The 12752-nt window shown below is 41.9% G+C and overlaps 1 protein-coding gene across 2 annotated transcripts in view; it reads right to left on the reverse strand.

Moving 5' to 3' along the window:
* The window catches only part of CASR (calcium sensing receptor), a gene marked incomplete at both ends in the record, with an annotated part of 28366 nt that extends 23908 nt beyond the window's left edge, over positions 1-4458 (reverse strand). For both annotated transcript variants that reach the window (XM_079704197.1, XM_079704196.1), the window contains 2 exons: positions 1654-1960; positions 4274-4458. In XM_079704197.1, coding sequence (XP_079560323.1) covers positions 1654-1960; positions 4274-4458 — 492 coding nt within the window. The remainder of the gene's footprint in view (positions 1-1653; positions 1961-4273) is intronic.
* Positions 4459-12752: the final 8294 nt, after the last annotated feature.

The raw sequence follows: 12752 nt of genomic DNA on the forward strand, positions 1-12752 counted from the left end.
GTTCCATCCACTTGGTGGCATGAGTGGCATAAGAAGTTCAACTGGGGCCTCTGCCTTCACCCAATAGGGCGTGGTTCCCAGCTCTGCTGCACATTAGACTCATGGAGGGAGCTTTCAGAACTCCTGATGCCCAGGCTGCATCTCATATCAGTTAAACCAGGATCTCTGGGGGATGAGTCCCAGGCATCAGTATTTTTAAAGCTCTTGAAGTGATTCCAACATGCAGCCATGACAGAGAACCACTGCTGCAGATACACTTACATTGGTTTGACTGATAATCATTATAATCTTCTCAGCATTTTTATAATTCAAGTTCAACTTAACCTTATATTTCATCCAAACCACAATGAATTAAAACCCTCCCCTTCGTGTTCTTTATTTACTCGATGGCAATTACATCTTATGTCTGTTGGCTGTGACAACCTGCTTTAACTGTGTATTTAAAATACTACTGCGCAATATGCCAAATATAAAGATGCATATTTGCATCTTGCCCAACACATTTACTCTTGTGGGCTTTGTCAGATCATTCTGGCACAAAGATTATAGAGCCAGGGTTTCCCCATGGGAAACACCTTTAATTCCCTGAAGTAAGGATTCGGGAAATGATGACAAGACTTTTTCGGTTGCCACATGTATAAAAAGGGATAATGGCTATCACCAAGGAAACAGAGACCTCCCAGCATAGAAATGTGAATCTATCAAAGGTATTCTTACAAATTTTAAATACTAGACACTGAAGAAAATAATTTAAGGTGTGATATATAATTAAATTTAAAAATTGATATATGAGATGCAACACAATTGAGCTGATTCTCCCACCCATGGACATTTAGGTTGTTTCCAATTTTTCACTATTATAAAATGATGTCACAGCCTTATAAATATTAATGTGAAAAAAGGTTTGCTCTACAGTGTTAATGGGAAAAAAATCAGGTTATAAGATGGCATTTAGAGTTCACTGTCTTTTTTTGGTGAAAAACATATGCAACTTTGAACAAATGTTTATTAAAGCACTTATTTCAGTGAATTGTTAGTATCTGAAAATGCAGACATCTATTTCCCTGTCTAGGCTGAGTTCCTGCAGGGTGGAAACTGCTTATTCATATACACTCTACAAGTATTTGTTGAATGAAATAGAATAGTTTCCATTTCTAGAATGTGCAAGTTAATGATTAAGTTCCGATTTTGTGAGAAAATATGCTCTGACTTCCTCCGAGCTAAACTTTCAACCAGAGGAGAGAGAGGCAGAGACTTTTAAGGGACTAGGATTTGGGGCAGATATTTTGGGTTTGAAAGGTGGGATTTACATCATTTGGTCTCATTCCTTTTAGTAAAGGCAGAAGAACGGCCGTATACTGAAGGAATGGAGTGGAAAATAAATAACTGAACCCTTTGGAAAAAAAGACAAAGTTTTATACAAGGTATGTTTAAAAGAATTTTGGAAGAATTGTGAAGGCCCAGTTGACATTGTTGACTCTGGGGTCTCAAAAATCCCCAGTGGTCATGATACAGATAATTAAAAGATCTTTTGTGCCAAAGTAAAGTCAGAGAAGGGAAAATAGCAAACTGTATGGACACTGGGTGTAGCATCCTCCCAGGCTGCTTTCCTGGCCCCTGCCCACATCACCCCATCTGAGATGGCACGGGTACCTGGGGGATGTAGAAGAGCCCCAGCAGGTTTGCCACCGCTGTGGAGATGCCTGAGCCAGTTGCTCCCACCACCGCGATAGTAGAGGGGATGTGTTCTGAGCAGTTGCAGAACTCATCAAGGTTCAAAGAATCGATTTTGTTCTGGGCCACAAAACTCAGGGTGGCTTCCAGGGCTTTAGAAACAGTGTTGCAAGTGTCGAATATCCTGTATCCCAGGGTCATGTTGGGAAGAAGGGCCGGGCTGCTGTTTATTTCCTCTATGGCAAATATCATAGCTTGTAGCCAGCGAAATCCTCGGAAATTATACCTGGAAGAAAGAAATGGAAGAAAGCAAGAGGCTTTCTGGTCAACTTCTTTAGAGTACAGACTGGGCAAAGCTGGTTTGAACCTGGTTCCATTACTCTGGTTTCATGATGTTGTGTTTTTTGAGATTCAAAATCCTCTCTGTAAAATGGGGATAACACCTACTTCAGAGGGTGGCTGTGAGCATGAGATAATTATGCACAATTCTCAGCATGGTGCCTCACACAGAGTTAGGGACCAATAATAACAAGGACTGTGGTTAGTAATAGAATGAATCATTTGTATCTGCCTTATCCAACAAAGAATTTGAAATAACCGATATGAGGTACTTTAGTAAAAGTAATACAGAGATTAAAAAAAAAAAGGACCAGGGAAAATATAAATAGATTAGGATTTGAATACATAAGAAGCTAAAAATAACTTCAGATTTGCAGAGCCACAAATTTAAACTGACATTCCTGGAGGTAGAAGAGGAAAGGGAAATGAGTGATATCATCTTCATAAACAAACAAGCAAACAAATATTATGCATAGGAAGGCTGTTCACAAACAGTGGTCACTTCTGGGTGGTAGAATGATGAGTTTTAAAATTGTGTGCTTTTGTCTTTATACTTTCTATTTAAAAAAATGAGCATGCATTGCTTTTCAAAGAACATTATTTTAAATAAAAATCAAGCAGATTAACAAAGAGAAACAGGATCAGTGACATAGTTTTCACTCTTCCAGGACACAGCACATAGTGAGAGCTTGATAAATGTTCTGAATCAGTGTATCAGCACCCAGAGAAGAAAACCTAACAACTCTGCAGGTTCTCTCTTTGTATCGTGGGTTTCATGACTTGAACTCAAAGGCAGGGGGAAAGAAATACAAGCTGTTATACTTCATTGTATCAGTTAGGCTCCTAAAGGTCCTGGTCTAACTTTTAATGTGACATTTTCTCTAAGTCATTTTCTTCATGTTTCCTTCATTTTTTTTTAAACCTGCAAAGTTATGAAGATCTATTACTGAATTTTTCATTACCTAAAACGTCTATACTGCTAAACTGATTTTCCTATCTTTCTTTAATACTATTAAAAAAAATATATATTATTTCAGAACAAGCTCTTGCTTGATCTCAGGTATGTATGTGGCACCTGCGCAACTCTGTCCAGCAAGGGAACAACAAAAAGGATATTTGTCCACATGGGTTACGTGAAGGATATAAACAGTATCAGTGAAATTCTACACTTAGTTTTTCTGCACTCATAAAAAAAGTGAAAATGTTATCTAATTTGTGAGACCTCATTAGAACACGAGCAGAAATCCAGTTTTGTTGGAATGATTCTAGTTTTCATTTTCATTTTCTAGCTATCAGGAAGACCAAGGGAAAGTGCTGGATCCCTTCTGGAAGTTGCAAATCTCAAGAGAAAGTGCTCTTCTCTCTCAGAAGATGGGTCAAGACTTGAGGTGCAGTAATGGTCTCTGATGTCCAGATTAAGGCAGGTGATATACAGCCCTCTGTACTCTGCAGAAGTCAGATACTATTTGAAGGAATTGTACCTAGTATTAGATGCCATATTCTAAGAGTCATGATAAATTAGGGAACATCAGAGAGAGGGCATCCAGAATGGTGAGGGTCTGAAAATCATGTCATGAAACAATTATTTAGAAAACTATTTGGTCTGGAAAAGAAATGATTCAAGGGGCATGTTAGCTGTCTTCAAATGGCCGAAGAGAGAGTCCAGTGAGAGAGTTAAGATGGATTCTGTGTTTCTCTATCTACGTAGATGGATTCTGTATTAGCAGGGGGATTTCAGCTTTCTATAAGAATTCTAATGGGAGTGATTCCAAATGCTACGGGCTGCATTTTGAAGACACCCAGGTCATGCCAGCCACTGAAGTTTCTTTCAGCTATAAAATCCTTAAAAAAAATAAGAGTGAGGCAGCCAACACTCAAGTATTATGACCACTGCGGCACTTAAGGTCATTAGGAGATTTTACTACTCAGGTTTGCAAAACCTACAATAAATTTCTTTCTAGGTACCTGGTCTTCCATTAAGTAACACAGCCTCCAGGTGAACAATGATGACTCAGTTACCAAGTGACCAAGCACGGCTCCAACAGGCCATGGATTTTTCTATTCAGTATCTTTGACATTTTATTTTTGGAAAAATTTCTTTTAAAAAAATGAGAGGGGGAATAATAAGCTTCAGCATGGTTACCAATCACCATTTTTGAAAAGAGAGAACCAACTTTGAAAAAATTATTTCGGGTTTGGTACAGCTTTTCTCCAACCACCAGGAGGAGAAAAGACTCTCCAAGGTGGCTCCTGACCTTACCTGATACATTCCACAGACTCCGGCCTCGACTTTAGATCTTGATCTTTGGCTGCTACTCCAAAATGAATAGGAAAGAGCCCCCCGAGGATAATGTCCCCTTTCTTCTGGGCTCGCTGGTCAGGCCCATAGGCAGAAGTACACCAGGTAAAAGCCAAGAAGATCCAACAGCAGCTATAAAATGCCATAGTTCTGCTTTCTCTCCAGGGGGAGGGACAAGGGTGCTGGTGGTCTGGGGGCCCCTGAGAACTTTCCCCCTTGGTGTGACTTACTCCCTGCGGTGGAGGCACATGTCTACAGAATTAGTAACAGAATGGAACCGTGGTGTTTGAATTTCCACTTCTGCCTTCTCCATTGCAGACTAGTGAGGCAGGTGGTTCCTGAGTCTTCAGAAGCCACATCATGCAGAGACCGCCTGTAGTACTTTCTAAAAACAAAAGAGAAACAAAATGAATTCAACTAAGCCTAAATCCCATGTTGTTATGATGACTGAAACAGAAGTGGCTCAGAATTTCCATTTAGAGAGGCTGAGGGGTAGCAGGTGGGGAGGGCATGGCTTAGCACCTCATTTTTATAGCACTTCACATAAGATACAGAAAATTTCAATTGCCCATATCAGAGCAGGACCATGTTCATTTTAAAGAGGCCATTGATAAGCTAAGGCCTCCACTGATGTTGCCACTGGATTTTAATCCCTTCATTCTTCCGTGTGAATAATGCACAGAATTGGCCTAGTGGTAGCAGTTCCTTGTATTATAATACTATTAATGCTATTTTATTCAGCATATATGTTTGTATGGAAAATACAGAATGAGTCATATTTAAGTTTAAATCTGACTCCAAATCAAACAAAAATGTCAGAGAAGGCCACTTATTTTTATTTATTATTGTACTCCCCCCCCCTTTCGGGGCCTCCTCATCCCAGATTTCTGGTTCCATTTATAATATGATACTCCATAAACCTTTGAAGAATAGTTCTTGTAAAGGATGCAGATAAATCAAGGGTTGGATTATGTTCTACCAAACTCTACAGCTGGATCTAGGGAATGGTCCTTCTGCTTCAGCATGATTATCCTAGTAGGAACTCTCTGCTCTTCTCACTCCACACACTATCTCACCCACTCTGTGGGTCAATTACTAATTACCAGTTACATGCCAATGTTGACTAACTATACAGCCTCTCCTGAGGTTTAGGCCCAAGCACTGAACTGTCGACTGGACATCTCCACCTGGATGTCCCACAGGTGCTTCCAACTTGACAGACTCTAAACTCACCTTCCTCCCAACCTTGTTCCTCCTTCACTGTCTTCTTCCTCAGCAAACGACATGCCATCCACAAAGACACAAAATAAGGAATCCTCCTTACCTCCTCCCTCTTCTCATCATCATCCTTCATATTCAAACAACCACCATGTCCTGTAGACTTTACTTCCTAAATCTCTTTGGAATCCATCCACACCTTCCCATTTCCAAGGCCATCTTAAGTACCCTGGCATTTCTTATTTGGGTTGATGCAACTATTTCCTAACTGGTCTTCCTGCCTTCAGTCTTGTCCCTTTGCAACCCTCCTCTGCAAGTCTTTGGATGCCATGGAACAAGTGCTTTGAAGCACAGGCTCCAGAGTTAAACCTGGCTTTGAATCACAATTCCACTATTTCCTAACATATGACTTTGGGAAAGTCACTTAACCTCTGATCTCAATAAAATAATGCATGGAGAGCCATTAGCACAGTGTAACTAGTAAACTCACAGGAAATGCCAGCTGTAATGAATACCTGTCCAGCCTCACTCTTGCTAGTCTTCCCTTTGAACTCCATACTGCATGCACACTGAATTTCCTTTAGATCCTCAAGTTAGGCCTTTTTAAAAATTCTCAGGCCTCACATATGCTGTTCCACCTCCTTGGTCCCTCTGGAAAACATCTACTTGTCTTTTAGCTTTCAGACGTCCATAACTGTTGGAGCATGGCTTGGTCAACTGTGGGGTCATTGTGTGAATGGAGAAAAGAACTCCTATGGGCCAGATACAACATTGTACCAAGATGTCCACCTTGGGGAGTGGAGCACAGGTTGGATTTCTACCCACACTAACCCCTCAGTAGTGCAGTGAGCAACTTTGAGGACTCCTTAAGGAGGCCTGCCCTGGACTCTCAGATTAAGGTAGGTCCACCTGTTATAGTCTTTTATATCTTGGATTTTGGAGTTCCCCTCTTGGAAGATTGATCATACTTTGTTATAATTAGATGCATAAATGTCTGATTCCAGACCCCAAGCTCTTAACCATTGTCATATGCTGCCCCTGCCCCTTAGGAAGGGGGCTCTTTCTCCGACAGCATTACAAGTAGAGGGTGCTGGGCCCCAAATGGAAGGAGAACCCCAGCAGACACTCAACAGTCACAGAACTGTCTGAAATAACATCTGAACATCCATGACCATCCTAGTTCTCTGACTCCAGTCCTGCTGTTAGATTTTTGGCTTCATTTCTTGACCTTGGTCATATATTCATTCATACATTTAATAAGTACACATGCTAAGGACTGGAAATATAAAGGTACCACACACATCATGTTCTCTGCCCTCAGGAGCTCCCCAGCCAGTGGGCAGAATTTACCTCAACATTCAGAAATGAAAAATATATATATAGTAACTTTGTTTCCAATGACTAAATTCAACTTTGCTCCCCAGTACTTAGCACAATGTCTGAAATAGTAACTGTTGAATAAATGCTGGTTGAATGCATGCACAAGAAAAGAAAATACTTTGGGAGGAGACAGAAACTAGCATTTATTGAACTAAGCATAGTGTCAGGTCCTTTAAACATCCAATGTATTTTAAACTTCACAGTGGTAAAGAGGGCAATACAAACTCCACTTTTGAGATGGGGGACTGGATTACTCAAGGGAGAAATTCTGGCACTTGAATTAAGAAGGCCTCAAGAACTCAGAATATTAAGGAGTCCTGTGTGGTGTACTGAATTAGGAAAGGGAACATTATAACTGGCTAGGGGAAGTCACTGAGACCTGTTAGATTTTTCCTGTGAAAGATTAACTACTTGGAGAAGTTTATTAACTTCATTAGTCCATTCAAGAGAAAATTCATGGCAAGAAGTAATAGATGAAGGAGAGATTTCGGGTCAATTTGTAGCAATTAACTCCTCGAGTCTAATGTAGTCTCCAAACCGCCCTTTTTAGTACAATTACCAGGGTCTAATTTGCTTTCAAAGCTGAGAATCATTCTAGATCCTCCCTGCCCCTTTCCTCCCATCTCCGATTATGGTGTCTTGTTAATTCTACCATCTCTCTCCACTCTGCCTTCCCTTTTCCATTCTTGTCGCCGCTGCCTTTGCCAGACTCCCATGGCCCCCACCAACTTCCTTATCGCAAAAGCTTTCTTTTTTTTTTGCGGTACGCGGGCCTCTCACTGCTGGGGCCTCTCCCGTTGTGGAGCACAGGCTCTGGACGTACAGGCTCAGTGGCCATGGCTCACGGGCCCCGCCGCTCCGCGGCATATGGGATCTTCCTGGACCGGAACCCGTGTCCCCTGCATCAGCAGGCGGACTCTCAACCACTGCGCCACCAGGGAAGCCCGCAAAAGCTTTCTTTTCTTTCTACCTCACTCCTCCTACCCACTAGATATCGACAATCGCAGCAGTACCAAGCATGACCCTAGCACAATGGATTAATTATTGGGTTCATCATTGTGACTTCAGCTTGCAACAATTAGAATACAAAAGTTCTTGAATAATCACTAACATTTCAGTTTTAGGATCTATGGTAGAGATTTTAAATTGTATCCCTTGTACCATACTCCTTTTATGGCACAGTAAAATAGTTTTTAGCTGGACAAGGTTGTCCAGAATAAAGACTACTTTCTCCAACTTCTTTTATAATTATATGTGGTTATATGACTATGTTTTGGCCAGTAGGATGTAAGCTGAAGTGCCCTGAGGCAGCTTCTAGGAAACTTCGCTTAAGAGACAGTTGGCGTTTGTTCTTTCATCTGCCTTCCTCCATTCTGCTGCCTGGAGGTGGGTGTGACAGCTGGAGCCCATATTGAACCATGAGCATATCCCAGGGAATGATGGTGCCATGAGCTGAGGATTTCATGGAGCAGAATCTGTATATCAGACTGTTCCTGGACTTTGACATGACAGAGAAAAAAAAGCTTCTAGCTTGTTTAAGCCACTGTTATATTTTTCTCACTGCAGCTATATTAACAGTATCTATCCAAGAGTCACAAATAAACTCATTTGTTCTCTTTATTGTAAGTTCATTTCATTTAAATCATATATAATCATGTTTACCCTCCTGCAAAAAGTATTGCAAATACAAGCTGAAGCTAGTATTTGTTCTTTATCTCAATGGCAGATATGTTTGAAAGAAGAAATGACCCGTGGAACAGCTGGTTTTACATTTAGAACGTCCTTGAAATCACGAGGAGTGTTTCAGTACTGACAGGTGATTGATTGATCATTGAGCTTCTCATCCAAGAGACTTGGAATGGGAGGTCAGAGCAGACTGGTCTATGGTTCCACAGGTTCATGAACTTCTAAATTCATGCAACTATTTATTCACTCAAGTAACATTGATTGAGCTCCTCTATTTGCTAGACACTAGGGAGTATAAGGTACTGAGGAAAGAAAGTTGAGACAGTTGACTTCAATGTGCTCAAGGTTTAAAAGGAGACAGGAAGATGTATTATAATTACAGTGATACAAAACCTAGGAAGAGGCATGAACTAAGCATTGAGAAAGTACAAAGGGAGGAGTGACATTCTTTCTGGTGACTGCTAGGAGAGTGAATTAACTCAAGGTGGGGACTGGAAGCTTCATGAGGGTAGGGCCTGTCTCTTTTTCTCATTGTAGCCTGGTACCAAGCACAGTGCCTAGAGCTTAGTAGATTCTCCACAGATGTTTGCTGAATGAATGAATAAAGCATAACCAGTAAAAACCAGGGGCTGGTTGGGCAATTCTAGGACAGAACAGGGAAGGGGTCACCCCACAAAACTGAAGGTTCCCAAGGGCAGGGGCCTCATCATGATCACAGTTGCATCCCCAGCATGGAACAAGGAACCTGGTACTGAATGGATGCTGAAAAAAATCTGTTGACCTTGCATTTGTCCAAAAAGTTGGATGGCTCATCCAAGTTCCAGAGTTAAGGACAAATTAACACAGGATAGCAAGGCAAGGTTAGGGTCAACACAGCAACACTTCAATGCTCATCAAAGTAAAAACCCTGGCTCTTGCCCCTTGGCTTTAACATTTCTGGAAATTGTATAACTCTAGAGCAGAATGATTTTGCCCACATTTCAGCTAGAGAAAAGAAAGGCATAGATCTTCTGAACATAAAACCACTCTTGTAAATTAGAAGCACAGCAAGCTCAGAAGCTACAATTTCTCAATTCCTAGGCTGCAGAAATAAAAATTCTAGGTTGCCTAGAAATAAGGTGGAAACCAAAATTGATTTCCAGTAGAGATCATTTATCATTTATCTTCATAGGGTGAGTACACTGATTTGTCTCCAGTTTACTGTACTGTGATCTTTGCCCTCTTTCGTCACTCTGATTATAAAGAATACTAACAGTAAGGCGTGAAGCCACCACTGCAGAAAGGTGAAATGTGTATGTTTTAATGAGGGTGAACAGGGAAAAACCTGGGAAAGTTCGACCAATAATCACAAAACCCCGCGTAGCTGGCTCTGGTTACAGCTTTCTTTACCTCTTGCTGAGGACACATCCACAACGTGGGTTATTCTATGCACCCGGTACACATTTGCCAAAGAATTAGGGACATCTCATCTGTCATCACAAACGTGACCGTCCTCAGTTCTGTGTCAGACTTCATTCTTTCTATATTAAAGCAAGGGGCATCTTGTTTTACAATGAGGGCCCTCTTTCAACACTGGGGGAGCACAAACTGCCAGGTCACACTCGGCTGCCTCCCTCCAGCCTTGCTTGCTGCCCGCCCGCCAGCTGCACAGGGTCTTACCCTCCATCTCCCTGACGACAGGTGTGACTTTTGGAGAGTCCATGCCTCATTTAGCTCTGGTAATGGCTTAACTGAGTCGGAAAAATGCAAGGACAGGAGCGCGATAAAAACCAGCTGAGTTGGGTCCTCGTTAGTCATTGGAAAAAGCTATCAGGGAAGGGAGGTGAGAGGATGAACGAAAATGGGGAGGAGCAGCACGGGGGGCGCTGAGCAAAGTGGGGCAAAGAGCCGAGACAAAGCAAATAAAGAAGACAAATAGGAGAGGAAATGAACATTCATTAATGTTGTACTATGAGCTCCTTGACACAGGACCTGGTCTGTCCCTTTCATGGCCTGGGACCTGGAGGGGCTCTGTAAAGGACTGAATATGTGTGGAGTGCCCATGGCATGACACACTGTCTTAGAAGTTTACGAAACTATTGCAAGAAAAAAGAAAGTGACAGAAGAAGAAAAAAGAAATAGAATGGGTGTTGAGGGGGTGAACAATTAAGGTTAAAAAAATGACAAGAAATGCTCATTTCTCCGGTCCAGAATCTTGTGAGTTGAAAGTAAGTGGACACTGGCTTTGGGCGTTAACATCACTAATGCAGGGTGGTCCAGGACTGAGTGAGTTCCTTGGGACATGGGACATGAGTTACGAAATTCCTTGGCCTGAAACATTTCCCTTAAGTAAGCTCTGCTGATGGATATGTGGATACCCACAGACTTAATGAAACGGTTCAGGTGAAAAGCAAAGACATGCAAGTCATGTTTTTATAAAGATGCCAGAGCTTCAAGTCCTATGTGAAAGTAATGTTTCTGTGGAATAACATCCTCAGTATTGCCTTTCAAAATCGTAAGGAACCCTGACTACCCAGGCTGGCGTTTTTCAGCCCAAGATGTGCCACCACAAGGTATTCTCGTGTAAGATAAGTTTGGGAATTGATGTGTACTCTGTGCCAAAGGGCACATTCACCTCCCAAAGGTTCTTGTAAGACCTGCAGTAAAAAAAACTGCTTAACTTTAACCCACTCATTCCCAAATTTATTTTGGCCTGGGACACTTTTCTCCCTGCAGGACACTTGTTACAATGCTGTGAAATACAGGCTTGGGAAGTGCTCACCTAGTGGAAAGCATAAAACCCTTCACCTGAGCCTCTCCCAGTCTCTCTGGATGCATTTTTGAATGGAGAGGTATGTCTGCTTCTCACTGGACCTAACATTTTTTGTAACCCCAGCTATGAAATTCCAAAGGGTAGTACCAGAAAGAAGGAAGGACTGAGGTGGCTTGGGTGAATGCTGATGTATTCTGCCATCATTATCTGGTCTCAGGCATATATGCCCTCTCTCTTCTCCTGAGGGAGTTTCTGCTATACTCAATAAATTTGCACACTGAACCCTCTCTCCTACTTGTAGCTCTTCTGGCCTTGCATTGTGTCCCCCTACAAGGACCATTGGAACATGCAGTGGAGTGCTGGCAAACCAGCTCTCTGAAGGCAAAAAGAAAAAACAAAAACAAACAAACCCCCAAATGCCCTGATTTGTAGTGTTTGCTGAATACTCCCACTATGGTTAATTTCAAGCTACCAATGGTTTAACAGCCAAATTACAAAAATCCTTGATACTTAACCATTGGTTCTTGTGAACCGGTAGAACCTATTGCAGCATACCACTGGGACACATCTCTAAGGAAATGGAATCCTGGTCTTTGGAAAAACTGCCCAAATTACTTTATAGGCATTGTGAATCTTTTATCTCCTCCTGTTTCCATCTCTGCTCCAACTGTTAGGAAGCTGCAAGCCAAATTTGTGGCCCAGCTCTAGCTAAGATAGAAACCAAAAGTGTGCATTTTTGTGTTCTAATATTACTTATAGTATTACTTTTTATTTCTTACTGCTCTTATTTCACTCCAATTTCCTCACCATGTTAAATCTTTCATTTTTATAAACAGTGATAGGGATATAAACACACAAACAAACAAATGCATAAATCTAGAGTTTTGCTGCAGGCAATTGTGTCCCCAGGTGAAACTCCCTGTGTAATTAGGAGGAAGGGACCTGGGAAGGTCACTTTTGCCTCATTAACTGACTGGGTGGATTCAAACAGACCATTTGGGACACCAGGTCATTAGTTTAAAATACAGAATTTTAGGGCTTCCCTGGGGGCGCAGTGGTTGAGAGTCCACCTGCCGGTGCAGGGGACGTGGGTTTGTGCCCCGGTCCGGGAGGATCCCGCATGCCGCGGAGCGGCTGAGCCTGTGAGCCATAGCCCCTGAGCCTGCGTGTCCGGAGCCTGTGCTCCGCAACGGGAGAGGCCACAGCAGTGAGAGGCCCGCGTACCGAAAAAAACAAAAAAACAAAAAACAGAAGTTTAGAGGTAAAAGGGACCTGGGAAGTTTATCTGGTTCACACGGGAGGCTTCTGACACATTGATGTTTGGACTGTGGTGGCCAATTTTATCATAGTAGGAATTGGAACTCAGAACTCATTGAAAAAACTGTGTGAGGTTTAGTGATGAAA

This window comes from Hyperoodon ampullatus (assembly GCF_949752795.1).
Source record: "Hyperoodon ampullatus genome assembly, chromosome: 5".
Lineage (NCBI taxonomy): Eukaryota > Metazoa > Chordata > Mammalia > Artiodactyla > Ziphiidae > Hyperoodon > Hyperoodon ampullatus.